This window comes from Gavialis gangeticus, unplaced genomic scaffold (genome assembly GCF_001723915.1).
Source record: "Gavialis gangeticus isolate Ggan-Ray unplaced genomic scaffold, GavGan_comp1, whole genome shotgun sequence".
NCBI lineage: Eukaryota > Metazoa > Chordata > Crocodylia > Gavialidae > Gavialis > Gavialis gangeticus.
In genome coordinates this window covers 33,541,310-33,567,079 of record NW_017728995.1, presented here as the reverse complement: position 1 = coordinate 33,567,079, position 25,770 = coordinate 33,541,310, and the positions used below count along the sequence as shown (strand labels likewise).

General features: G+C 49.7%; 1 protein-coding gene across 3 annotated transcripts in view; it reads right to left on the bottom strand.

The window, feature by feature from the left end:
• Window positions 1-25,770, bottom strand: part of TP63 (tumor protein p63) — a 105,746-nt gene that overhangs the window by 6,391 nt on the left and 73,585 nt on the right. For all 3 annotated transcript variants that reach the window (XM_019503473.1, XM_019503474.1, XM_019503475.1), the window contains 6 exons: window positions 14,936-15,122; window positions 13,271-13,386; window positions 12,897-13,006; window positions 12,062-12,198; window positions 10,488-10,570; window positions 9,292-9,428 (listed from right to left, as the gene is read on the bottom strand). In XM_019503473.1, coding sequence (XP_019359018.1) covers window positions 9,292-9,428; window positions 10,488-10,570; window positions 12,062-12,198; window positions 12,897-13,006; window positions 13,271-13,386; window positions 14,936-15,122 — 770 coding nt within the window. The remainder of the gene's footprint in view (window positions 1-9,291; window positions 9,429-10,487; window positions 10,571-12,061; window positions 12,199-12,896; window positions 13,007-13,270; window positions 13,387-14,935; window positions 15,123-25,770) is intronic.

Below are 25,770 nucleotides of genomic sequence, written 5' to 3'. Positions count from 1 at the left end.
GCAAGGCAGTCAAGTTGTGCAGAAGACAACCTGCCCACAGCTGGTGTGTAAATTTGGGATGGGTTGCATTTAAAGGAAAGTCCTATTTCAGTAGCACAGATTTTTCTGTGGCTGCATGGACAGGCAAGACCCTCAAAAGTGCAGCGGGCCTAACTCTGTCACCGCACATCAACGGCAACAGGAACAGGGTTAGGCCAAGGTTGAGTGCTTAACGTGCCACAATCTAGGCGTTCCTGGCCAAAATAGGAGGATTCGACTGTCTTCTCACAGGCACGAGATGACAATCAGATACCAAATACCCATACACACTGAAGTTAAGCTAAACCCACATACAATATATAGAAAATGAAAGCAGAGACGGGCAGCGAGGGAAAATCCCCAACATAAACCAAGTTGCAAAAGTTTATTGAAAATGAACGTCACACATTCATATAGCAACAGCATCAGGAAATGCAAAAAAAAAAGACAGCTTCTGATATTAAACACACAGTAGACTACGTGGTGTTTGAGACAGGTGGCTTCTTCCCATTTTTAATAGGTATGGAAAATTAACGGGCGTGCGAAATTCGCATATAAAAATGATGCTTAATAAGTTGCATGGAGGCTTAAAGGCTGAAACGTTTATGGGATACAACTGCCAATGAAATGCATTTTAACAACAAGGCATCAGGACTGCAAATACCCTGCTATTGATGCTGTTTGGGACAGCCTGCCTGGGACAAAAAGGCACAGAGTGAAGGGCAGCAGCTGATGCATCTCTCCCATCATGAAGCTGAGTCATGATATGGCCAATAGTATTTGCAATTATGCAAGCTAATATGGGGGTAAGCAGTTCTCATGCTCTGGGGCATAAACTGATTATCTAGAATGGACAGGGAGGGCATTTTGTGCGAGGCATGGCTTAGTTGGCAGCATACTTCACGCACAATTCCCCTTTCCTCCCCATTCCTGGGCATTGGCCCTTACAAAAGGACCCTACAGATCAATGGTGTGGTCCAACAGCACATGCCCTGCAACACGTATGGTCGAGATTACAGGATGCTCTGTCATGCTGCTGAACAGACGAGCAGTAGCTGAAGTCCACAAGTGTGTTCACCACCATGAAATAATATTTCCCAACTGCAGTCCAAGACATGGTTATCTATGCAGATCCCACGTGAGGTGTCCTCGAGTCCCAGGCATCGGATCATAGAAAATGGGGGTTGAAGGGACCTCAGGAGGTCACATCTAGTCCCACCCCCTGCTCCAAGCAGGACCAGCCCCAACTACATCATCCCAGCCAAGGCTTGGTCTACCTGGGGCTTCAAAACCTCCAAGGATGGAGAACTTCCAAAGATGCAAAACTTCCAAAATTCCCACCACATCTCTGGATAACCTGTTCCAGTGTGAGAAAGTTTTCCCTAATATCCAACCTCAACTCCCCTTGCTGCAACATGAGCCCATTTCTTCTTCTGTCATCTGCCCCCGCTGAGACCAGTCCAGCTCCATCCTCTTTGCCACCAAAGAGGTTGTATGCCATAGCAGGGCCACAAATGAGCTGTGATGTCCCAATCCCACATCTAAGACAGACACAAAAAACAAAGTGACCACCGCAGGATCCCAAATGAGTCCCAACAAGGAGACAGCTTGGTGCCCTACATCTCAAAAGAGCCTCTGGCATAATAAATGAGCCAGCCCTTTGGTCTCCAAGCACATGCATGTGGATGATCAAGCCGCAGCCCACCAAAGTTGGGGCGCTGTCCTCTGGAAGTCGGCATTTTGCCTCAGAGCTAAATTAAGAGGAGAGAACTTAATGAAATGGGCAGCTGTTGTATGCATACATCCAGGATATGGGAACGGAGGAAGCAAAGTAGCTGGTGCTAGCAGAGACAGCCATACTAATGTGGAGAGGAGTCTGTCTGATAACAGCTATGCAATGGCCAGTCTGCATGGTTATTCTTTGGGGAGAGAGAGGAAGGCAGACAACAGGATTTGTTTGACCAAAGCCATAAAACAAAGCTTCTGAAATGCCTAGAGAGAGGAGATTTCCTCCAGAATAGGATTTTGGCAAGAAAAGTCAAGGTCCAAGCAAAGATGAGACCTCAGTGATGCTCCATCTCCATGGAAGACAGGATCAATCCTGAGCATGCAGCACTCGCCGACCCCGCTGGCTGAGGCAATGGCCATTTGCAGGTGTAAGGACGGGAGTTGGAAGAAGGACCACAGAAGGAGCTGAAAGGAGCCACGAACATGCTTCCTAGCCTAGTAGTGAGATCTCACATAGAAAGGGGATATGCAATTACTCTTTCAGCTACTCGATATTGTGGGATAGGAGAAGCAGGACAGAGCATTTCAAGAGAGACCTTCAAAACAGAGGCTTTGACTCAAACTGAGGACACGTGGGGCTGCCCAGACTGAAAACCTGATGAAATAAGTTTGTACAGAGGGCTTCTTATTAGGTGGCAGGATCTCCCAGACTGGGAAAGGACAGTCCCCATATATAATGTCCAGCCAGCCAACATCCATGCTGCCGAAGGCAGTGGTCTCAGATCTGCTTACTAGTTGAAGAGTTATTAAACGTAACGTACTCCAAAGCTTATATTTAATTAAATTGTTCAATTACGTCTATCTGGTGTGCACAACATCTGGATCTGGATGTAGTATCTTACCCTGAGTCTGTAGCATTATGAAGTGAAACGGGGGACTGGATGGTATCTGGGGACGTTTCCTTAGCCAGAATGGTCTCAGCTCTTCCATTACGCCTCCGGCGGTTCTGTCTGAGCTGGCACATTTTTCTAGGGATCATAGCTCAATAGAAGGTCAAAGACCCACTCAGGCCCAGACAACCCATTGGATTGCATGGTTAAGGCACTTGGGTTTCTGGAGCCAACAGCATGCAAGGGACAGATGTAGCAAGCATCGTGTCCAGCCACCCATTTACAGCTGGGGGAAGCCTCTGATGGGCAAAGACTCAGGAACAGAATTGGATGGGGCATGCATGGATAACCACCTCCAACCCCCGTCTGCCTGCTGAGACCAATCAAGCCCTGTGGAGAGGGCAAAGCCTACATCCAACACGCATGACCGTCTCACGACTGGGCACTTATTTGTCCAACAGACGGAGAATCCTTGGAGGAAACGCCAAGTGTCCTTGGTGCGCTTGCTCCCTCAAAGGGCTCATTCCCAAGGATGCACTGCATTTTTCACATGGGTTAGAGTAGCTCCTGGGATCTTCTGCTTGGCAGATACCATCAATCCCACACTGGTAATGGCCAAGTGCGTCGTGCCCCTATTGGTAGAGGCAATGGCAGGCAAGCATTTCACCAGGGCCTGATACATCTCTGCAGTGGGACCTCTCTCAAGGGGGGGAGTAAAACCCCATGGGTCTTTCTAGGTCAATGGCTGTCAACCATTTTAGATTCAAGACCCCCTTTAGAAAACACCAGCTCTTTCACTCATTTTTTTTGACTGTGGAAAAACAAGAGAGCAATTCTTCTGTTGCAAAGAACTCAGGAGGCAGGTAGCAATAGTTTTAACACTTTGCATTCCTATTTGAAATCTCTGGGTTTATCTTGCGGATCGCATTTCCACACCCAACAGTGTTAACACTGTGTGGTACCCGCGGCATGCCTGGAAAGATCTCAGGGCCTTCCTCAAACATCTCAAGATGCTGCAACTGTTTGGTCGAGAATCAGGTTGAGACAAGGAGCCCTGGCCCCTGGCTTTCCCAGTCCTTGCTGGGAAATACCTCCATATAGAAACCTCCGCCAACCAGAATAGCTGTAGCCACGAGTAAGAAAGTTGAACTTTCACAAGTGCTTGAAACCAAAAACCCATGAAGTCTGTCGTCAACGCACAAAATGACATTATCACCTTTAATTGACTGGGACTGGAAAACAAAAGGAAATTTGGATGGATAGCAAGGGTTGAAAATAGTCCAGTAAAGGCTAAGGAATAGTTAGGTAGACATTGCTAGGTCCATCTTGCTCTGCCAGGCAGTAAGAAGAGAACCGATGGGTGGCTGCAGGGACAGGGGAACATCAGAGCCCAGGTGCTGCCCAGACACGGCTGTCCAAAAAAAAATCATCATCACGTATGTGCAACAGGCACGCACACCTGAAGGAGAAGCCACAGCAGGGTCAACGTTTCCCAAGAGAACTGGAGATTCCCAATCCATTGCCAACAGCTTCATCCAACCCTACCGAAGCCAACACGAGCCACTCCGAGTTCAGGGGTAGTTGAATTAGCCCCACAAGGAAAACTGAACTAAACCAGACAGTCCTCTGACTTCCACAGGCTGCCGATCAGACCCGTTGTGATTAAGGGGAGAGAGGTTGGAGGGCGTATTGCTACAGAGAAAAAGACCGACTGATGCTAGTTATGGTGCTCGTCACCTCCATCTGTCCAGCAGGAGGGACCATTTCGACCCCTTGCATTACTACTGCATGTCCAGCATTCAGCCAGGCCCAACTAACTGACCATCACGGGCTGCTGAAACACAACCCCCCAAAAGCCCCGTGAAAACGTCTTTAATTTAACAGGACAAGAGGCATTTTAAAGACTGAGACCTGCTCAGAGAAACTCCTGCGAGTTTCACGAATCCAGCAAAAAGTACAGCAGATTTTTTTTTACAAACACATTACAAAAAAAAGACACACCAAGGAAGACAGTGTGGGTCCAGACCTCCCAACGCTAACGCTACAGCTACGAGATGAATCATCCGTCCTTGCAAAGTTTGAGTCCCTCGTTCGTGCTATTTGCTCTGTTTCTAGCAAGGCGTTTGTTTGCCACAGAGTTTCTAGTCCCGGAGCTGGACAACCCCCCCCAAGCCTGCTGGATTTAGGGGTAGACGGATGGGTTTGGGGGGCTGGAATGTTTTAAGAAGGCATCGGTCTGTTTGGGAGGCTCTCTCCGCGAGTCTGTGAGTTCAGTCCTGAAGCAGGCCGAAAGGAGACTGTAGAGAAGGAACCAGAGAAAAGAGGAGAAAAGATCAAGCCTTGAAACCTTTATAAACAACCAGGGAGAGAAAACAACCACTTTTGACCTTCATGATCACAGTATGGACTGGCAAAGAAAAAAAACCCCTCTGGTCACTGGGACCTCTATGGGGTTTTTTTAGCATGTTGTACAGCCCCGGCTAAAAGCACCCAATGAAGAAAAATGGTGGAAGAAGAGCACCCCAGCTAAAAGCCGAGATGAACGGTTGCAAACTCAACTGGAGAAGCAATGGGTTTCCATCGCAGCCTACGCCAAGGTTTGTCTGCTTAACTACAGAAGCGGCACCCCACGCAGCGGGAGGGAGGAGGTTATTGTTAGACAGTTCAACTCTTGAAGTCTAGCAACTATATCCTCAGCCTGATGGAGGGTATTTCTACCCGAAAGCATGCAAGGAAGAATTTTTCCAACTATTTTAGTTGCATTTACCTCAAACAACCTGGTCTGCCAACTATACCCACAACACTTCAGTAGCCAGCTGTACGACTTTGGAGGCCTGGGCTATTACTGAGATCCACCGTACTCACAACAAACAGGAGCTCCCGCCGCAGCTACTACGCAGCGAAACATATTGCTACCTTCCTGAGCAATACTCCTAGAAAGTATGAAGGAAGTACTCCTACTCCTAGAGAAGTACTAGGACAAGCACTCCTACTCCCAGAGAAGTATTGCTACTTCTAACACCAGCATTTTTTGCTCCCTTTCTCTCTGCCTGGGGTGGAGGATGCATGCTGGTGAAGCACGGAGGCGTAAGGCCGGCACGGTCAATCCTGGTGACCTGACCAAAGTACCCAAGGTGCCACAATGGTTTTGCGAGGTCCCTTCCAGCCCTAATGCCTATGAAACCACTGCCAATGTGTTGCTCTCCCACTGCAGGCTGTGCAAATTCATGCCACGGGCATCTCGCTTGAAAAGGGGCAGGTGACGGGCTTGTGAACTACTCGCTGCCAGGTGCTATGGGACATATTTTGCTGGCAAACAGCAAGAAGAGGATTCCTTCATCTCGGAAACACTTCAACCAGTCTGCGGGCTCTGCAAACAGCTGGGGCAACCGGCTGCTGTGTGCAATACAAGGGAGGAAAGGAGATGTGCCCGAATCTGAGAAGGTGCTTTCCAGGGGAGATCTACTGCCAACGGGAAAGAATGAAAAGCTCTTTTCATTTACATTGAGGAGCTGCCTCGAGAGGAAAGGGCTTTTTCCCCATCACCAGCTTCCAGGATTCCTTGTTAGTAGTGGAGAGCCATGCTTTAAACCAGCACGGTTGCCAAACTGAATGCAAAAGGTTTTCCAGCTTAATGTACGATAAAAACGGCCCCAAAATTTGGCTGTGGTAGAGGCAGGATGAAGATGGATGCTCCAAACCCAGCTGTGATCATGAAGGTATTTGGCATAACAATAAATACGAGAAAACCATGCAGGAAAACATGAGCAGATAGAAAGAAAATGAGACACACAGAGACAGAGAGAGAGAGACAGGCTCTGAGTAATTGTAATTACTGAGGGATTTTCTGATTACCTTGCAGAATCCAATTTTTTTTTTGATCACCATACAGACTTCTTTTCTTTCTCATCCTTAATCATTAAGACAATTATGTTTCCTGCCCTGCCAAATGCAATTAGGTTATTTTTTTCCCTTCTTGTAAATTGACGGTTGTTATCATCATTTTCCAAAATAAGATCTAGTTTACTGCTTTTTTTTTTTTTTTTTGAAGCAATGACCATATTGCCCCCGGTAAATTCCCCTTTGCTTCTTTCAACCGTCAACCGCACCCCTTTCGAAATTCAGGATGAATCCTCTGCTCTGACCTTAAATGGGGAATACTCAGCCTGGCTTTTCCATGTTGGAAAACATTTGCAATAGCATGGGAGGTTCTCTGCCTGGTATATAACATGCACAAGCGCGGTTATGTTTCGAGAGTCAGAAACCATAGAGAAAAAGCCAAGGCTCCTAAGTGCAGCAATCAGAGCCATGTGGGCAGACCCCTGGAGGATACCCAGAGCCCCCCCGTCTGGCCCATGCTCTCAGTCGCACGCACCGAATTGCACGGTGTGACGTGTAGCTTCAAATCACGGCATACACAGCTCACAGGCAAGACGCTGGTGCGTGCTTCTGGAAGCCCTATTCATAGCTACAAAAAATACACTTCCCCTCCTGACAAAAAAGCAGCCTGGTAGACAAGTCGCATTTTATCTGATTTTGGATGCAAACAGGGCCTGAATCCCTCCCTAAGCAAGTGCCCACTAACCCTCGCCTTCCTGCATGGAAGCTTCTTCTCAAAGTCAGCGACTCCAGAATTGCCTCCCCTTGCACTGAGATGCTGCAAACTCCTCCCAAAAGAAAGGTAACTACCACCAAAACCTATTGTTTTAACACAAAAGGCGCTTTTCTTGGTTCGTTCGTCATGGAGCAAAGCCTCCGACTCGGGTAAACCCACCGGAAAGCCAACTTGGCACATGTTTCAGCGGATGACTGGAGCCCTCTCCCTGCTCAAGACGGAGCGAGGACCAGACAACCGCTGAAAAGTAACTTTTCCTCCTGGCATTGTTCAAAGCATCTAATCGCCTGCCCCCCTGCCTGTATCAGCGCACACTCAGCAGCTGAGAAACAGCCCGGGAACTGGCACAGCGCCACGAGACAGGCTGAAAAGTTTCATTAAACTAAAATGGACGGACTCATACGCACACAGGTCTGCAAGGCAACAAAAATACCGACTTCTGCTGCCAAAAACCCGTCCCATGGATACGGGAAGAGTGAAAACAGTAATTACAGCAAAGCAACTCTGTCAGCACCCAGAGGCAGGCTGTCATTTATTTCAACCCACTTCTGCTTACAAACCCCCCCCTTTTTTTTTATTTTTATTTTTTTTACAGCAAGGACGACTCTACTTGAGGGGTCTCTCTCAAAGCAGGAAGGTTTCTCTCACTGCTGGCAGGTAGCACATAAATCTGGTGCAATCGCAGGGCATGCATCTAAAAAACAATGGGGATTGCACCAAGTGGGTGGGTGAGATCCTAAAGCTCCTGGCTGCTCCATTTCAACATAGGGCTTTGTTAATAGCCCCAAAAAGGACCCAGCTGGCACCAAGACAGCATCCTAAATGCCAATGGGTGGAAGTCACCTGGCGCAGAGGGCTGGCACAGGTCTGGGGGCACCACACCTCGGGAGCCCTTGGGGGCTTGGATGGTTCATTGGCCTCATCAAGGCTCTGCCATGCCATGAGTTACACATCTGGCGCATGAGCAAAAAGGAAAAAAGTCTCACCAAATGCCGCTACCTGCAACAGACACTGCCAATTGCTGATGCTCAGGAGAGCAATTAAAGCAAGTTGGAGGATCTGGGGGCTACTTTCAACTCCGTCACTGACATCTTACGGCCATTTCCATTTCCCTGCGAGTTTAGATGCTTACCTACATTTTCAGATCCTTCGCCCTTTCCAAAAATGGGGACAACAGTAGTTCCTCTCACCCGCACACCAAAATTAGCCTTTGCAACTGCTTTGAGACCCTGCACTGATGTGGCTTTAGGCATGTATAAAAGATACTGCTTTACAACTCCCCGAGGGCCAGGCAGATATTCTTGCCTCTCCGCTATTATGAGCTTCAGGCTTTTAAAAGTCCCGCAGTTTTTTTGAACCTACAATTTGATTTGCCACTCCAACCCTGAACCTGCCCACCGGTGACATCAAAGGAGTAATTCCCTGAAGGCGCAATGGGGCTTGCAAGCCGGGCTCTCTTGGAAGAGGTCACCGGGCAAGAGTCCGGGGGTGGATGAGCTGGGGCTGTTCAACAGGTTGCTCCTTTGCCACAAAAAGCGTGTGGCAAGGCAGCCCCCCACTCTGCACTTCCATCCAAAATGCTCATCAGTTCTTGTCTGCAGGCAGTTGGAGGGAAAGGCTGTTGACTCGATGAAAGTGAAGACGGCCTCAGATCACCGATCCAAAGCCCTCTCTGCTCAGCAGCCCATCCCTGTGCATGCTAAGGTCAAGGGCACACAGTTTGCACTAAGAGGAGGCTGGCACAATTCAGCACCCAAGCATAGTTTGGAGGGGAGGGGGAGTCTAGATGGGTTTGCTCCATTGCAGAAACAAGTCAAGGTTAGATCTCAGAGCCTTCAAGAAGGCCACTTGCTCTTGCCATAGCAGGTAAGAGCTCGCTGCTCCTTGCCTGGCTACCAAGCCAGGGTTTTGCAGATGGGATGAACTGAGGACACCCTTCTTAACCACCCAGGCATGAGCCGTGTGGACCTCCTGTCTCTCTTTCTCTCTCTTTTCCACCTCCCCAGCCCCACAGTCCTTGCTCGCTTGCTAAATACTCACTGCTTTTGGAGCAAGTGCTGGTGCTGCTGCTGCTGCTGCTGCCGGTAGGTCTCGATTGTGTGCTGCGGGAGGTACTGCATGAGCTCCAGGGACTCCTTGATCTTCAGTAACATTTCGTATGTCTCCCGGCCCCGGACCTGGGCAAAGGAGATGAGAGGGAAGACAACACAACCCTTAGAGACCGAATATTACAAAGGCAAGAGCTACAGCCCCCACATGATCTCCTCAAAGCCAAGCAAGGGTAGAGCTGCACGTACATGCATCATCCATGCTCTTTCTGACTTGCCCTAAAACTAGCGTCTAACTGCTGCACCTTTAAGGGAAGAGGTCACAGGTCAGATATGGGTGATGAATGCTTAACATTTTGGGGTTGTTCGACACTGAAGTTTTCAATGAGCTCAATGCAACTTTACTGGGTAAATGCCCTGGGTATTAGCAAGATCCAGCTGCACAGCACTTGGGTGACACAGGGGCAGGAGCCACGGAAACCCTTAGGTGCATGAGGTTTACATGCATCTGGATTCAAGCTTCATAGGCCCCAAACATCTGCAGGAAGGCACCATTGGTCTGGGCTCTTAAAGTGTTCTCTGTGCTACAAGTCTTAGGGCCAAGCACCATGCACTAGGAAACCGGTAAATGGACAATCACAGACCCACTTTGCTCCTCCACTCCCAGCTGTGTCCTGTGCTATTTACAGCACATTGCATCTCTATCAATCACTTCCTCTCTGTGACAGATAATGCTCCTAAAAAGCCAAAGAAGTATCTGCCAGAGCACGGAGGAAAAAAGGATCTGGGTCCATTATCACTGGAGGAAGCTTGGATCCTAGAGCGGCAGGCGTGACGGGAGAAAGCTGCATTAGGCAGTAAGTCCAGCCACCTGCTAGGACAGGCTGTTCCCTCCTGGATGCTCTGGAGCAATTTGCCCAGGCTGTTTTGAAAAGATTTGCTCAAGTGGGTCCTGCATGGTATAAATCTGGAGGATGAACTTAAGATACTTGATTTGCAAAAGCCATTTCTTTCACTCCTGTACCTAGTCTGTGGATAATCCCATCTGAGATGAAGGATTCCCCACCCACCCCCTTTTTTTTTAAACTAAGCACCAAAAAAGCAGCTGTTTAGCCTCAATCTACTTATAATGATGCCAAAATAACCAATAAGCTATGAAGGGAAAAGACGAAGAGGCAAATGGCTTACCGGCAAGTACAAGAGCTCATCGTCAGGAGAGCGCCGCTTTTTGATTGACGTCATCTGGATGCCGTGGGTGCCCTGCCGGAAAGCTGCAAAGAGATCCCCAAAGTGCCCCATTAAGAGACACCCAATGCATGAAGTGGTTGCAAAGACGATGGAGCCGGGCTGTTTTCAGTGGGGGCAGATGACAGGACAAGGAGCAATGGGCTCAAGCTGCAGCAAGGGAAGTTGAGGTTGGATATTAGGAAAAAAAAAAAATCTTTCACGAGGAGGGTGGTGAAGCACTGGACCAGGTTACCCAGAGAGGTGGTGGAGTCTCCGTCCTTGGTGATTTTTAAGACTCGGCTAGACAAACTTTGCCTGGGATGATGTAGTTGGGGCTGGTCCAGCTTTGACCAGGGGGCTGGACTAGATGCAACCTCCTGACATCCCTTTCAATCCTCATTTTCTATGATTTTCTCTCTCGCTGTGCTTCCAAGGAAAATTCAGAGGAGCGCACCCATGTATACAACAGGTTGGAGGAGATGTGAGGATGTATTTTTGTGACCATGAGCTAAAGAGAGGCACTGAAAACCATACATTTGATGGTGTGTATGTGGCCATAAAGAGTGGGAAGTCAAAAAACACACAAACCAAACTTACTATAGTATAGTAAGCCTGCATTTCACCACTAAAGCAAAAGCATTGTGATACAGTATAGGGCACAACTTAAGTACAGCACTAAAAAGCCCTTAACATCAATAATTGTAGGTGCTTGTAGTCAGGGTGCTCTGGGCAACAAGCAGAGCCACGGCTAACCAAACTGGGGCCACGAGATGGATGCTGACAGCAAGTACAACGGACAAAAGCACTGGCATCACCAGGCCGCCCAGTTATGAGAATACCCTCCCCAAATTGCTCAGCTCTTTAAGGGAGCAGAGCAGAGGGCAGGAAGGTCGAATCCGTCAATGAGGCAAATCCTCCAGCTACAGCCCGGCACCCAGCTAAATGGCTTCGTGCCATCACTGGGCATGCAGGAAACCCCACCTTGGAGCTGGGTATTATCAACAGCCATGGACATGCTCCCCAAGCAGAGCACTCAAAACAGCTCCAGCACCGCAGGGTTGAAATGGAGCCGAGTGCCGTCCCCCGTGGCAGGGGCAGCTGCAGCCACGAAACATCTTGGAAGATGAAGCGTTGCAGAGAAATATGGGAGCACGGCTCCAGTGCGCACACAGGCCCACAGCAGGTCACTGTACCCTGGCTGGATGGATTGGACAACACCATCGCCATCCAAAAGCAGCACTTGGGACAAGTCACCGCTGGTCCATGCTGCACTGGGGACAGCTGGACCATGACTGCTTGATGGAGCCAACTGGGTCAACACCCATGCATTGGTAGGCAGAGGTTTTAATCCACAGCTGGAACAGAAATCCCCACAGATCCTTTTCTTAAAGGATCATGGCAGTTTCCTGCCTTTCGGATCCCCCTAATGCCCTCCTGTCTCCGGCCAGTCTTCATTCCCCGGGGACAGAAGCTGGAAAACTTCCCACGCACCGAAAGCTTGGCCTGCCCTCGGCACCGCTCTGCCAGCTACTTACGGCGCTTCGTACCATCGCCGTTCTTTGTGCTGTCGGAAACTTGCTGCTTTCGGATGCTGTCTTCATCCGCCTTGCGATCCCGGCCCGGGCAGGCGCAGATACGGGCTTCAAAACACCTGCGGCCCAGGACTTGTCCGCTAAGGCAAGGAGGAAGAGAGGGAGCAATCAACCAAAGCCCCGAAGGCGTCACACCTCTCACAAGCAGGCTTAAAACTCCCAGCGTCAGGTACCATACACGCAGAGGATCGGCATATCAACCTGTGTCCATTCCCATCCCTGCCCCAGCTCACAAGCGTGTGTTTGCACAGAAGCCCATCTCCAAGCCAAAGACACCTACCAGCCTCCTGACCCACTCACTTCGGGTGTGCAAATCTGAGCACCTAGCACCCTACCAATCGCTGTATCTCGGTCTGCACTTTTAACACCTGAGATACAATTGCATGGCAGGAGAGTTTATTGTTTGGCAAAATATCCAGCAGGAAACTCAATGCTCAGTAAAGTTGGAAAAAGAGATGTGGAAATGGCTGCCTCTTCAGCCCTTTATATGCAAGGGGTTTCATCCCTAAAGCAAAACTGTCTGCACGTAGCAAATGGGGAAGCCAACACACAGGCTACAGGTGTCTCCAAAAGCCACACAGCAAGTCATGTGGAGGTGGGACCAGACCGCCAGCATCCCCATTAGCTGCCCAACCCTGGCTTGAGAGGCTGCAATAACCTCCAGCTCTTGCATATTAAGGAATTCAACAAGCCATCCTGGTCAGGATGGGGCCAGGGAGCAGCACTGCCTGCCAAAAACAGGGCAAAACTCTGCCGTCGACTTCCCAGCACTACTCACTCTCTGGTTTCCAGTGTCACAATGATGAGGATGGGCCGGCGGTTCATGCCTCCGACGCAGCTGCTGTTGCACATGAAGTTGTACAAGACCGTTGTGAACTCGGTGCCAACCTGCGTTGGGAGAAGCCACGTCAACGGGCGGCAGGATGTGCATCCCTGCCCCGCTAGGAAATCTGCTTTCCCCAAAGATGGGCCCAGACTGGAATACTTGGATCTCTCAGGGTCTGGAAAAGTCCAGATCCCGTGGGGATGAGGGCAATTCAGCTCTCAGCCCATAGGCATCCAGGACGGCGGTACCATGCGATGGAGAACTGTGGAAGCACAATGTGGTGCCTTCAAGGGGGAGCAGAAAGGAGCCCTTCGCCCTTGATTTACCTGGGGTGGTTCATAGGGAACAAGGACGCTCTGCCGGCCCGTGATGGGGTCTTCTACGTACTGTGCATGACTGTTTCCTTCCACTCGGATCAAGTGGCTGGGAGGAGCGATCTGCCCTGCAGATGGAAAGGAAGAGAAGGGGAGAAGTGTTTCGGTGAAGGAAGCTCATTCACTGGCAGGGTCTTTTACCGGAGAAAGGCCCCATGCTGCTACAGATGCCTTCACATTGCCCCTCTTTATCTAGCATTCGAGCACCTCACCTTTAATGCACTGCCCTATTCTCACAGCACAGCCATGAGACAGGGAAGAGGGGGAGGGCTTGCTTAGGGTCGCACAAAACACCATAGTGGAGTGGGAAATGAAACCTGGGCAGGCTAATCCCTAACCTCTGCACCATCCCGCCCCTAGAGAGGATGCCTCACCCGGCTATGGGTTTGAGAGTCCTATGGTAGCACACTAGCCCAGCTCCACGGGAAAACCTTAAAAAGCCTGAGTACGAAACAACCCCACTCCTTTGAAGCCCTAAAGCTTTGACTTCCTTTCCAATCAAGGCTCCATGCTCTTCCTACCACTCCTGGGCCCAAAGGAGGCACAAATGAAAAGAAATACAAGTCAACTCAATGGCCCCTGTCAAAAGCCACCACTTCTCGCAGGCAGCGCACAGATCCTTTCTTCTCGGTTTCTACAAGGTTTGCAAAAACAGTAAAAATAATCGTCTCCAGTGCTGTCATTTTCTTTTATGTTTTAAAAAAAGGTGGGGGGAGGGAGGGATGTTCTTCAAGAAAAGTTGCTTTAAAATAATAAGAGAAAAAGACAAAACATTTTATTCTGAACAAATCAAAACCTTCCTCAGCAGAAGTTCTTTTTCCAAAACAAAATTTGATCAACGTTGATACGGTTTCTTAAAAAAAAAAAAGGCATTTTCTGACCAAAGACTGCTTCGCTGAATGTTTCCCACCCAGCCATGCTTCCCAAACCATCTGAATGTCTGGTTATCATTGCATTTGTCTATTAAAAGAGATCGGATCAAAGCCTCTTCACGGCAGCAGCCAGGCTTCCTGATATATTTTCAGCTACTACGTGCACCAGGTCAAACAAGTGGAATAGAAAATGAACCGTATCTAAAGCTAAATGAATGCCATCTTTTTGGGTAAAACAAACAAAATTTGTGTTTGCAAAAATGAGAACGCAGGCCATGCCTGGAACAACTGATCACCCGAAATCTGAAACGGGTAACCGGAGATCAGTAACAGATCAGTGCGTGAGACTGCAGATTAACATTAGATCAATATATTCATATTAAACGGGAAGTAGAACCGGCTACAGTGTGCAGCCAGCCCTTGACACTACCCTCTTCGAGGCAAACTTCCCCCTGTCTTTAAAGCCGGGATTAAGGACTCGGGGTGATATTGCATCCTGTCACTAGATCCTTGTCCTAGCAGCACGGAAGATCATTCCTGAGAAGAACAGCTGCTTCTCAGAGAAAGCGAGTCTGCGGAGGGGAGGGACGAGGTCGTCCAAGCCAGGAGGGCACTGCTTCAGCCCTGCAGTGTGCCCACAAGCTAAAGCAGCGCAGAGATGTCCGATGCCAACCAAGTGGACATGGAAGAGTGAAGCCCACAAGCAGGTCACCCAGTAAAGCCCTCCCACGCCACGGCCCCTTACCCTCATTGAACTCCCGGCTCAGCTCGTGGTTGGGGCAACGCTTGACCACTTCCGTGACGTGCTCGGCTTTCTTGTAGACAGGCATGGCGCGGATGACGGCGCCCTGGGGCGGCGGGGTCATCACCTTGATCTGAATGGGGCACGTCTTGGCGATCTGGCAGTACAGCTTCTTCAGCTCGGTGGAATACTGGAGGGGAAGAGCAGAGCGGTCAGCGGGGTCGGCGGTGGGGCTAAGAGGCATGCGGATATGACCGTGGCCAAAAAGCACCTTGTGATCATGGCCAACTTGCCCTCAGAGCCTCTTTGGACCCATTTTATATCGAAGATGGGCGCTGCTTTTGAAGATGGGCCTCTCTGAGCATTGGCAAGCTCTGAACTCCAGGCCAACTTGCAGCCAGAAGTCCTACAATATTCAGCAAGCAGCTATAGACTGACATTAGCCACCTCCATCCCTTGCGCGCTGCTGGCTACAGGCACCTGGTGTGCCCCAACCACATCAGGTCACTAAATCCTTCCACCAACGTGGATGGTGGATCCTTTCGACTTCTTGCTGCTTTAACAGGCTGAGAAGAACACATGGCCCCCAATGGCCTTAGATCGCCAAGCATCTGAATGAAACGTTCTGGTCATAACTTGCATGAGGGTTTGGGGCACCTACCCATTAGGGATTATGGCCCAGATCTGATCCCACCTGTATAGGAGCAAATGGCGCTTGCATTGCTAGGTGTTGTTGCCCAAGTGGCATTTCAGGTCCCTTTAACCCAGCTGCCCTGGGAAGGTAAGTAGCCCTGGGTAAGACAGGAAGGGACAGGAAGGGCCTGTCACCTTGCAGCCTTATGCTTAGGGCACATGCCCCTGTCCCACAGCTTTCTTTCCATATGATCCAAGAACTAATAAATCTAATACGTCACTGGGGGCAGAAGCCAGACAAGGATGCGCCCTTCTGCGTCTCATTTGAGCCCTCGCGGTCTACTCCTCTTCCTCTGTTGACTGCCCAGAGAGCTGCCATGTATACAGTGAAGGGTGCTCATGGCTCCAACCCACCCATCGTCCAGTACTACGTGGTCTTTGCTGCAAGATATTTTCTATTCTAGGCCCTCGCTGGAGCTGAGCATGAGCTGGGTCTCTTGCTCCCTGCCTAGGTGCCCTCACCACTAGGCTAGTAGGCTAAACAGTAGTTGTGCCCTTCCCTCCTCCTCCCTGCTAGTCTTGATTTTTCTGTGGCCAGCATCCCAAAGACTTCCACAGACACTATGTACATTTCCTGGTACAAAACAACTGCTTTGGAGCACAGGTAGCCAAGAGGAGATCACTTAGACAGCTTACTTAGGCCACTTAAAGGAGGGCTTACTTAAGCCACTTAAAAGGAGGGCTGGACCTAGGCCTGTACGTGGTGGGTACAGATTAGACCTCAGAGGCCTTCAAGTTTCATACTCTCAAGTACCTCTACAACAATCTTCCTCCAGGAATCCCAAAGTACTAGCTATACTTTGAAGCACAGCATTACTGCCTGATTTTTTTTTTTTTGAGACCAACTGATCAGCCCAAACGCATGGCATGGCACTAACACCCCAGCACAGAGTTCAAGGGCGTGTAGGTCAGTAGAAAGCAACTCCTCACCATGGAGGTCAGATGCAACCACGTGCACAGCCCACCACGTCCCAGCTCCTTTGAGTTACCGCTACAGCGCACCGTGCTCCTGCCTTCCACCTGGCCACCGTCTCGAGAGAGGTCTCGCCACAAATTTGAACCCAACGCCATTGAGCAGAGTGCCGAAGGGACTTTAGCCATGCCTGTGTGCACACCCGCGATCACAATGGATTAAGCAAGCTCTTACAGGGCTGGCTACGCTGCAATCTATGCCTCTCTCCAGGCTGTATCCATCAAAGGCAGCTGTCCAGTCTACTTGACCAAGGGACGTGCTTCAAAAAGTGACAAAAAGGCTATTTATTTACCTTAGTCCAAGCATAAAGAAAATTGGTGACTCAAGCTCAGCTATGAAGGCCTCTATTCTCTTCATGATGTTCTGGGGAATTTAAAGCAAGGAACTCCCCCATTCAGACTAACCACACACTAACCACAGGAATTATTGGCATCCTCCCACATCCATCTATTAATTTCTTACAGCAGAAGGAAAGCAAAAAACCCTAAAGTGCTTGTTTTCTTGAAAAGGCCTTTCACTGCCATGGCTCATGTCCCTGGTCCCAACTGTTCAAACAAGAACCCAACAGGTACATACAGGTTACAAACACAAGCTGGCCATCATCTCCTGCCAGCGCAGGAGTGCCCGTCACATCTGCAGGCGGGTGGCTGGTGATTTGACAGCAAAGGGATTAGTTATTGATAGGGCAGGAATTATTTGCATTTCAAAAGTTTGCTCACTGCAACCTGCAAGACGGTCAGAGCTGGGAGACCGGCAGCGGAGACAGAGGAACAGGGCAGGTCCCTTCCTCCTTCGCTCCATGCCATTGCCTCGTTCCCGAGTCTCGCATCCCCATGGCCGAGGCGCTGCAAATGTTTCAAGTTGAAGAATAAATAAATAAACCAAATCGCTAAAAGGTGAAGATGAAATTGTGCAATGTGTTTTATGTGCCTGCAGGCCAGAGATTAAAGCGCACAAAGGATTTACCCAGCCTGCGGAAATGGGGAACGCGCCAATCAATTAGAAAAGACTGATTGCGAAACAAGCTCTAGATGCTGATATATCAGAGGCTTATTTTTAACCTGCTATTTCATATTCAAGGTGGTGCGTTTTGGTTTTTTTCGTTTTTAATTACAAAATAAAATAGCCGCTCACATTTTAAAATGGTGGGAAACTTAGCAACAGCACGTTGCTTAATATGTTAATCTAGTTACAATCTGTGCTGCTGTCATCGCTTCAAATGGTCAATATAAATCATGAAGGCAGAGTTAACCACCTCCCAGATTTGGATCTCCAAGTCCTGTGAATGAAGGCTGGGCACTCAAAAACCCTTATGCAACTCTGGAAATGATGTGCATTGGTACATCACATCTCAGTTTAATGAGGAGGACAGAACATGCTGCAGGGGAGAACATGCCCGATGTCTACAGGTATTACAAGAGGTAGACAGCAAAGAGGACAATGCTAGGCCAATCCCAACAGCGTGGGCTAGGGTGATAGCGTTATGATGCCAAAAAATCTGCCCAGGTATGGAGCGAATGATGGTCTTAACAGCAAAATGCTTGAGGCGAACTCCAAGACTGGTCTAAAAGATAACAGCTCATGCCAATCACTTGTCACCTGGGAGACCCTCAACGTGTATACTGCAAGCAGGGACCATATTTTAGAAACGCAGCAGGACGTGAATCCAATGATTCAGGACAGATAACAAATGGAAAACACCATATCTAGATTAAACCGCTGGGCAGGGGGGTATAGGAGTGGAAATGTCAGCAGACCAAAGGTTTAACTCCCAAAACTAAAAAACTTTCACTGGGATGAATGCATCTACTTGCTGGGATCGCTTCACCAGACATCAGGAGAGCAGCAGCAAGCAAAACAGAGCGCACCTGCAGATCGAAGCCGGAGGCACCGACTACAGCTCCCAGCAGGCTAAACTCATGGCAAAATTTCCTCGCTCTAACAAAACCCCTAGATGAAAAACAGATAGAAACATGAATAGAAATGTGGCAGTCATGACTAGAGATGACCCAGGAGGGAGTCAGGATGAATATCAAAATTGTCAAACATCTTCCTGCAAGTGCAGACCTTGCTTGGCCAACACAGAGGTACCTGAACCACCTCTGAACAAGAATGAGTAAGACTGAAGTTAATATTAAACTGGGGATACTTCAACCATGCAAACCCATGCATAGGAAACTTTCAGACTACACACCACCTACCTGCCGGCCTGCCCACGTACGGGGGAAACCATGCACCAGCAAGGACCTTGCTAAGGCTACAGGTTGAGCAGTAGCACGCACCTGTTTCTGGACCCAAATCTGAACGTAGCAAAAGACACAAGATGATGACTGGACTTAATGCCCTGGCCCATGAGCAAAAATAGACAGAACGGTAGGTTTAAGTCTCATTTAACCAGAAATATCAAGACAAAAAGTGAGACAAAAAATTCATGACCTCCAGGCCAGGAGAAGAAGTGTCCAGGTAAAGCTTCAGTATTGGAGCCTGGTCCCAGACTGAATGGTAACACTGCTGCTAATGAAAGGAATTGGTTTGATAACATCATTTGACGGTATCTCACATCCAGGTGGATATAAGTTCAAGGGCATTTCAGCGGTCACCAAGAAGCGCGTATGAATGATGCTGGATCTGACCTTTCAATTAGTGCAATGAACAGCCTGGACAGGCCTGCCCGTTACCAGGCCTCTGCAGCAAAAATCCTACTCGACTTCTAGGCAAGTTCTCGCAAAAGCACAGAGCACTTCAACTCCAAGACACAGACTCAAGCTCAGCAGGACACAGACCCAGGTGGGTAACCAGCCTGCCCTCCTCCTAACCCCATTGCAGCTCCCTGGGCCCACTCTAGCCACCCATGCTTTGGAGACACCGTTGAGCCCGTGAGCTGGAGAGGCCAAGATCAAAGCGACCACAGACAGAAAAAACGAGCAGCAAAGATGAGAAGACAGGAGATCTTCGCAGCCTCACTTCTCCCTGACTGCAGCAAATCTCCTGAGGGCCAGCGTCCAAATTCACGTCGGGCCAAGGGACCTGTAAAATCTGCCGTTGCAACCATTTACGCGGAGTGTAAATCTGTCCATCAAGTACCCACTGTTGGATATTAAATAATACCTGTTGGATATTAAAGTACCCACTATTGGATATTAAATTGGCTTTGGCTTTCATTTCTGCCAGCCTCCTTGTGGTCAGGGGTCACCTGAGTCCCAGCTATTTCTCTGCATAAACCAAAGTGAGTTGGTTTTTAGTCTGGCTCCTGAAGGACCGAGCGCTACAAAACTCATCACCACCTGACCAGGCCTTGTGGTGAGCAAGCTGAGCAAGGGGACCGAGCTATCCAGATGTGGAGACCAGATCGGCCCTTTACGAACCAGACCAAAAACCGACTCTCTTCCCACTAGCCCCTAGGGTTGGCAAAACAGACTGAGCAACAGCCCAAGATACTTTGGGATAAAAAACATGCTTCCAGCACCTTAACCACAAGCCTTTTGTAAATGGATGCGCAAAGACAGCAGTGCCGCCAACTCTCACTGCTGTTCTGGGTCTTGCAGCATTCGGTCTTCTTTTTTTCCCCTAAAAAACCGAGGGTATGAGAATCGTGACTTCCATTATTTCTAACTAGAATTGTAAAATTTAGTCTTACTAGGAGAGGACTTGTGGAAGGGGGACAGGAGCTGAAAGCATGGCTCGATGGTGTCTTAAAGGTGTAAGAAGACAAGTCAAGGATGCAACCTGCGTGGCTAAGGAAGCCGCGTGGTCGTCAACCCCAGCTTCCAATTTTCTGGCCAGGAGCTGCAAAGGCTTGGGGATGGCAGACCTGGGGACAGGGATGAAGTAGAGACTCCAGACAGTAACGCTTTGTAAAAGACATTTTACAGGTGTCTCTTGAGGTTCATAATATTCAATCAATATTGAACTGCTTGACTGACAGGGGCTTACGGCATGGTAGAAGTTGCCCAAAGCAATGGCTAAGACCTGCTGCACCCATGAAGAAGCACTGCCATGCTGCAACAAGGCTGTGGTTTTTCCAGCTCTGGGCACAGAGAGATGGGCTTTCCAGTGGGAACTCGGAGCCGATCCACAAATGACCAAATTACAGATTATCCAAGGAGTGATGGGAATAAGGTTTGTCACGCAATATCACGGTAAAAACAAAAAGGGAGAATCCTGGCACGTCCGGTCCATTTGGATCACATATTGTTTTATATAGTGTCAATAATCTGGGTTTACCCCCGGCTTCTCGAGACTAATTTTGCTGTGTCGCGGGCTGCTCGGTATTGTGCTCTCGCCCCGTATTGCACACAGAGCACGGAAATTAAACCGCTCGGGAGGAGAAGGCTGAAAATTAGCTTGACTCAATAAACGGGCCTGTCATTTTGCAACAAGACAACTGCTATTATCCATTAGCAGGAACAAAAGCTGCCCCAACGCCACAGCCCGGGGAGCTAATCCCGAACATGGAGAGAATTTCGATTAGGCTTCAGGAACACAAGGTTATTTAATATAAAAGCACCAGGAAGGCAGCCCAGCCATACGTTCTCAGCTAAGACAGGGAGGGGAAATTAAAAAAAAAAATCATCTTTGCTCAGCCTTTTCTCTGGGGGGTTCAAGCACTATCTGTCATGTCCCAATCAGCAGACTGCAAGGGATTGCTCACAACAGCAGTAAATTCAGCTCTTTGGCTAATAATATGTTTTAAAGGGGAAGAAAGAAGAAAGAGAGAAAGAAAGAAAAAAAAAAAGCATTCCAGCGACTCTGGCCCTACCCTTACCACCTGCCTGAGCAGACATCCTATATTACACACTCTTGGCATCTTGGCGGGTAATTCGGTATCGCAATACGTGCACATGCCAGCCAACATCAGCCGACACCTGTCTGATTTCTCAACAAGCCCCCTTCTCCTGAAGGTGTGTCAACAAAAGGTTTAAAAGGAGGGGAAAAAAAACAACTTGCAACTCTCAAATGAAGCATTTTCAGCTAAAGAAAAGAGAAAGAGAGTCAATCAGTCTCCTGGAAGGAACTGTCCTACTTGTTCAGTGGAAAACCCACGTGACTTGCATTGCACAACTAACCCTGATGCAACAAAATCCCCCAAAACACTACTTAGGAAACCTCCCTGTAATCTCATCCTTGCCCTCAAAACAGTCAAGGCACTTTGGCCCACCAGGCTTTCGCCCCAAAGCCAGTGATGTGTGTTGTAAAGGCCAGATGCTTATGACCAAAAAAAAGGCCATCTCAGATGTGAGCTTGCAAATGCAAGGCCATTTCTTCAAGTCTTTTCTGCTCAAATTAAGACACGATGAAATACCCCCCCCAGCTGCTCACTTGCTGGTTCAAGTCAATCCCAAGTAGCCTGAATTTAGGCTGCAGTTTCACAACGACTGGTTAGCAGCTATTTCTTCGCTGTCCAACTGCCACCGAAAGTGCTTCAGGAATAGAAAATCCCATCACCAGTGTGACACGGGCTCTGGTTTGCCAGGGCCTAGGGCCGTGATCCCATGACACCCTGCTTAAAAAAATGTGAGATGGATGGGGATGTACTTGGATGCACTCTTAAGTGTGCAAACATGATTCACAAGATAAACCCAGAGCCTTCAAACATGAACCCCGAGTGTGCAAACCGTTCTGCACAGTTACAGTCTTTGCAGTGGCAGAATTGCTTTGCTGTTCCTCTGTAGTCAAAAAACGAGCGAAAACCAAGAGCTGGCATTTTCCACTGGGGATCTGGAGTTTAAGCAAGGCCTAAAAAGGCTGAGAACCACTGGCCTAACTAAAGTATTGTGCTTTCATACTTGTTCCAGGGGTCGCAGTCAATTCAGGGGGCTGCTTCTGCTGGTCATATGCTCAGCTCAACAACTGCGGGTGTCCACAAGCAGAGCTAACGGGACCGCGTGCGCCAGCCGAAGAAGCACACAGACTGCTTCAGAAAAAACTCAACTTCAGATGGCTTTGAGGAGAGAAACGTGGAGAGGGAAGGAAACCCCGTCCACCCAAAAGAGCCTGCAGGCTGGCCGTTTCCACAGGACAGCGAGTGCTTAGAGCCTCTGCCGGCCACACTCGAGACCTCGTGCAAATTGCACAGGGCGTGAGCGAGCAAAACTGCCCTACGGGCTTCCTATGAGGACTGATGCACAGCACTGCAGTGGATCAGCCCCAAAGCACAGACAGGGAGGGCTGAAGATGGGTCAGCGTTACCGCAGGGCTTCAAGAGCTCCACGGGGTCCTCGCGTGAAGCCTCTCGTGGAAGGGCCCGGGGTAGTAACTCCTGGAGGAGGTCTCCTTGTCCCCTCAGGGTCAGGCCATGTCTGCGGGATGTGCTTGAGGGCACCCTGCATATCCATCCTCCTGCCAGGCAGGTTTGGGATAAAGCTGCACTCTCTTCTCCCTCCCGGTCACGGCTTGTCTGAGCGCTTGCCGTGCCCAAAGCAACAGCAGGTCGGCTCGTTATCCAGAGAGCACCCCTGCGAGGAGGGAGCGCGTCACCCCTGTTCTTCCCCAAGAGAGAAACTGAGGCCCAGCATCAAGTCCCCGACCCTAGGACCTCGTTTTTCCTGCCCCTCTCCATGCCCTAGAAACCCACGGAGCTGCACCCCTGTCGCAGAGCCTCTGCCGGGCCGCGATGCAAACCTGGCACGCGCCCAGCCGGCGGGGGGGACCTTCCCTTGCCGGAGCGCGCTCTCCCCTCGCCCCCCTGCGCCCCGCGTGCAGACGGCCGCTTGCCAGACGCACACGGATTGCGTGGATGAGCCATTAAAATCCTCCCTCCGAGGGCTTTTCTCCGAGAGCCGCAGCCAAAGGCCGCCTGTTGCCACCTGTCAGTCGCGGGGATTAATTACCTGAGCGGGGCTGGGAGCGGCGCATTCTTCCTCCGCCGCGCCCACACCCATGTTGACATCAGGCAGGTGGGCCTCGCATCCAGCCTGCCTCCGACCGCGGAGGGGGAGGAAGCCGGGGGTGGCGGGGGACGCACAGGATGGGGATGGGGAGCATTTACACTGCAAACCGCAAGAAGGAGCAGCGAGGAATGTGTCACAGTGATTCTTTGTTCCCTCGGGGCACAACAGCACACAAGGCTCCTAACGCCGGACCGGACTCCGGCGGCAGCTGCTGCACCTTGGAAACTTTAATGAGAAGGGAAAAAAAAAAAAAAAAAAAAAAAAAAAAAAAAAGCAGAGCCCAGCCTGCTTAGGTAAACGGGGATGGGGAGGAGTGGAGAAATATAGCCTCCGGGCAAGAATTCAGAAGAACGGAGTCAGATGGGCTGGGTGTTTTTTTTCCACCCCCACCTCCTTTCTAAGGGATCAGCTCACCCTTTCCCCATTTCTCTGTCTGCTGCCGGGATGTCTGGCTAATTGCATTTCACCTCGCGAGAGGCGACTGGAAAAACAGAAGTAAAAGCAAGGAGGTGGGAGCATCGCCTGTCCCCGATGAGATCTGAAAGGCAGCAGGTTGGGCTGGGGCTGGGGGCAGGGGAAAGCCAACCCAGAGGGTTAGATACAGGGAGGGCAACGCACTTGGGTCACTGCAAGGGTTTAGTTGAACGTCGACTGGAACAGGTTACCCAGAGCGGTGGTGGAGTCTCCATCCTTGGAGGTTTTGAAGCCCAGGTAGACAAAGCCTTGTCTGGGATGATGGAGTTGGGGCTGGTCCTGCTTGGAGCAGGGGGTTGGACTAGATGTGACCTCCTGAGCTCCCTTCATCCCTCATTGTCTAATTTGATATTGCATTAAGATTTCCTCTACCCTTTGTCGTTTTCTATGACTTGTATTCATTTGGCAGGACCAGGATAACCTCTCCCTACAGGCGGATGCAAGTGGCTGCACTGCTCCACTAAACTGTCTAATACAAGGCATCTCAAAAAGCCGCGCATACGCGTGCATCCACGCACCACTCGGGCCGTCACCCTGGGTGCCCAATAAGCACCTACAGGAAGATGCATGGTAGGTTCAGCTTGCGGTTTTCCAAGGAAGCAAGAATCATCCTTGATGACCTTTCCTAAAGGATGCATACTTATTTTTGGAGCCAGCCTGTATTTGTCAGCATGTGCCTCTGCTTTACCCACCTTAATGGAAACCCCGTGAGGAGAACGTGCTGCTTTCACATGTTAGAGGAAGAACACCTGGCCTGCTGCAACCCCTTTGCCCCCACCGAATCCTCTCCAGTCCTCCCCTCTCGCCCTAACAAATCAGTTCAAGCAAAACCGGTGCCCGGAGCCAACACAGACAGAAAAACTCAGGTGCTACCCAGGGGTCTAGACCACACATGCATAAAATGCATTTGCTAAGCATCTCCCCCAGCCCGCATGCCAACCTAGCATGCCAGCAGAGGTACTGCTGCCCCCCTGAATATGCAGGTTTGCTGTGGTCCATATAGTCCCATCCCCACACCCATAATGCCTACTCCATCTGCTGTTCCCTAACACGTGCCACCCTGACCCCATAGAGAGTAGCAGTGGAGCTAGTCTGAATACAGGGACTAATCAAGGGGCAGGCTGAAGGCAACGCCAGCATACAAATAAGATTTCCAAAAACCTGCAGCAGAGAAAAGCTCTTGGGGACTTGTTAGTGCAAAACCCCGGTCACCGACAGACGGTGCCTACATACAGGTTTAAACTCCGTGCTGCCAACGAGCTGGACAATCTTGACTGGAGCACATCTGTGCTAGCAGTGCTTTTACACCTAGTTGTGCCCCGAACCCTGAAAACATGGAGTCAGAAGACTTAGCAATACCATTTTGTACCCTCCTGCTGCACTATGAAGCCCCTGCACACAGGGGCTCACATCTGAGGCTGTTTCAGTTGGGGGAATTCGGCTAAACTCCACCAGAAGCCTGAAAAAAATGGGGGGCATGGCTTGAAAACAGGGATATTTTGCAGCCATTCAATGAAAAAAGCAAAAAAAAGACATGGCCTATGGAAACTGAACTGTATACGAATTCAATGCGATGCCACACAAAGCTGTTCCTTCGTTTCAGGGCAGAGCTCCCAAAGCACGTCGGGACTGATGGGAACATTTCCCAGCTCCTTCCATCAGGATGGGCATTGCTATATTAACATATGCATACAAAATCTAAAGGTTGCTGGGGGATTTTGATTTTTTTATACACACACACACACACACACACACACACACACACACACACACACACACACACACACACACACACACACACACACACA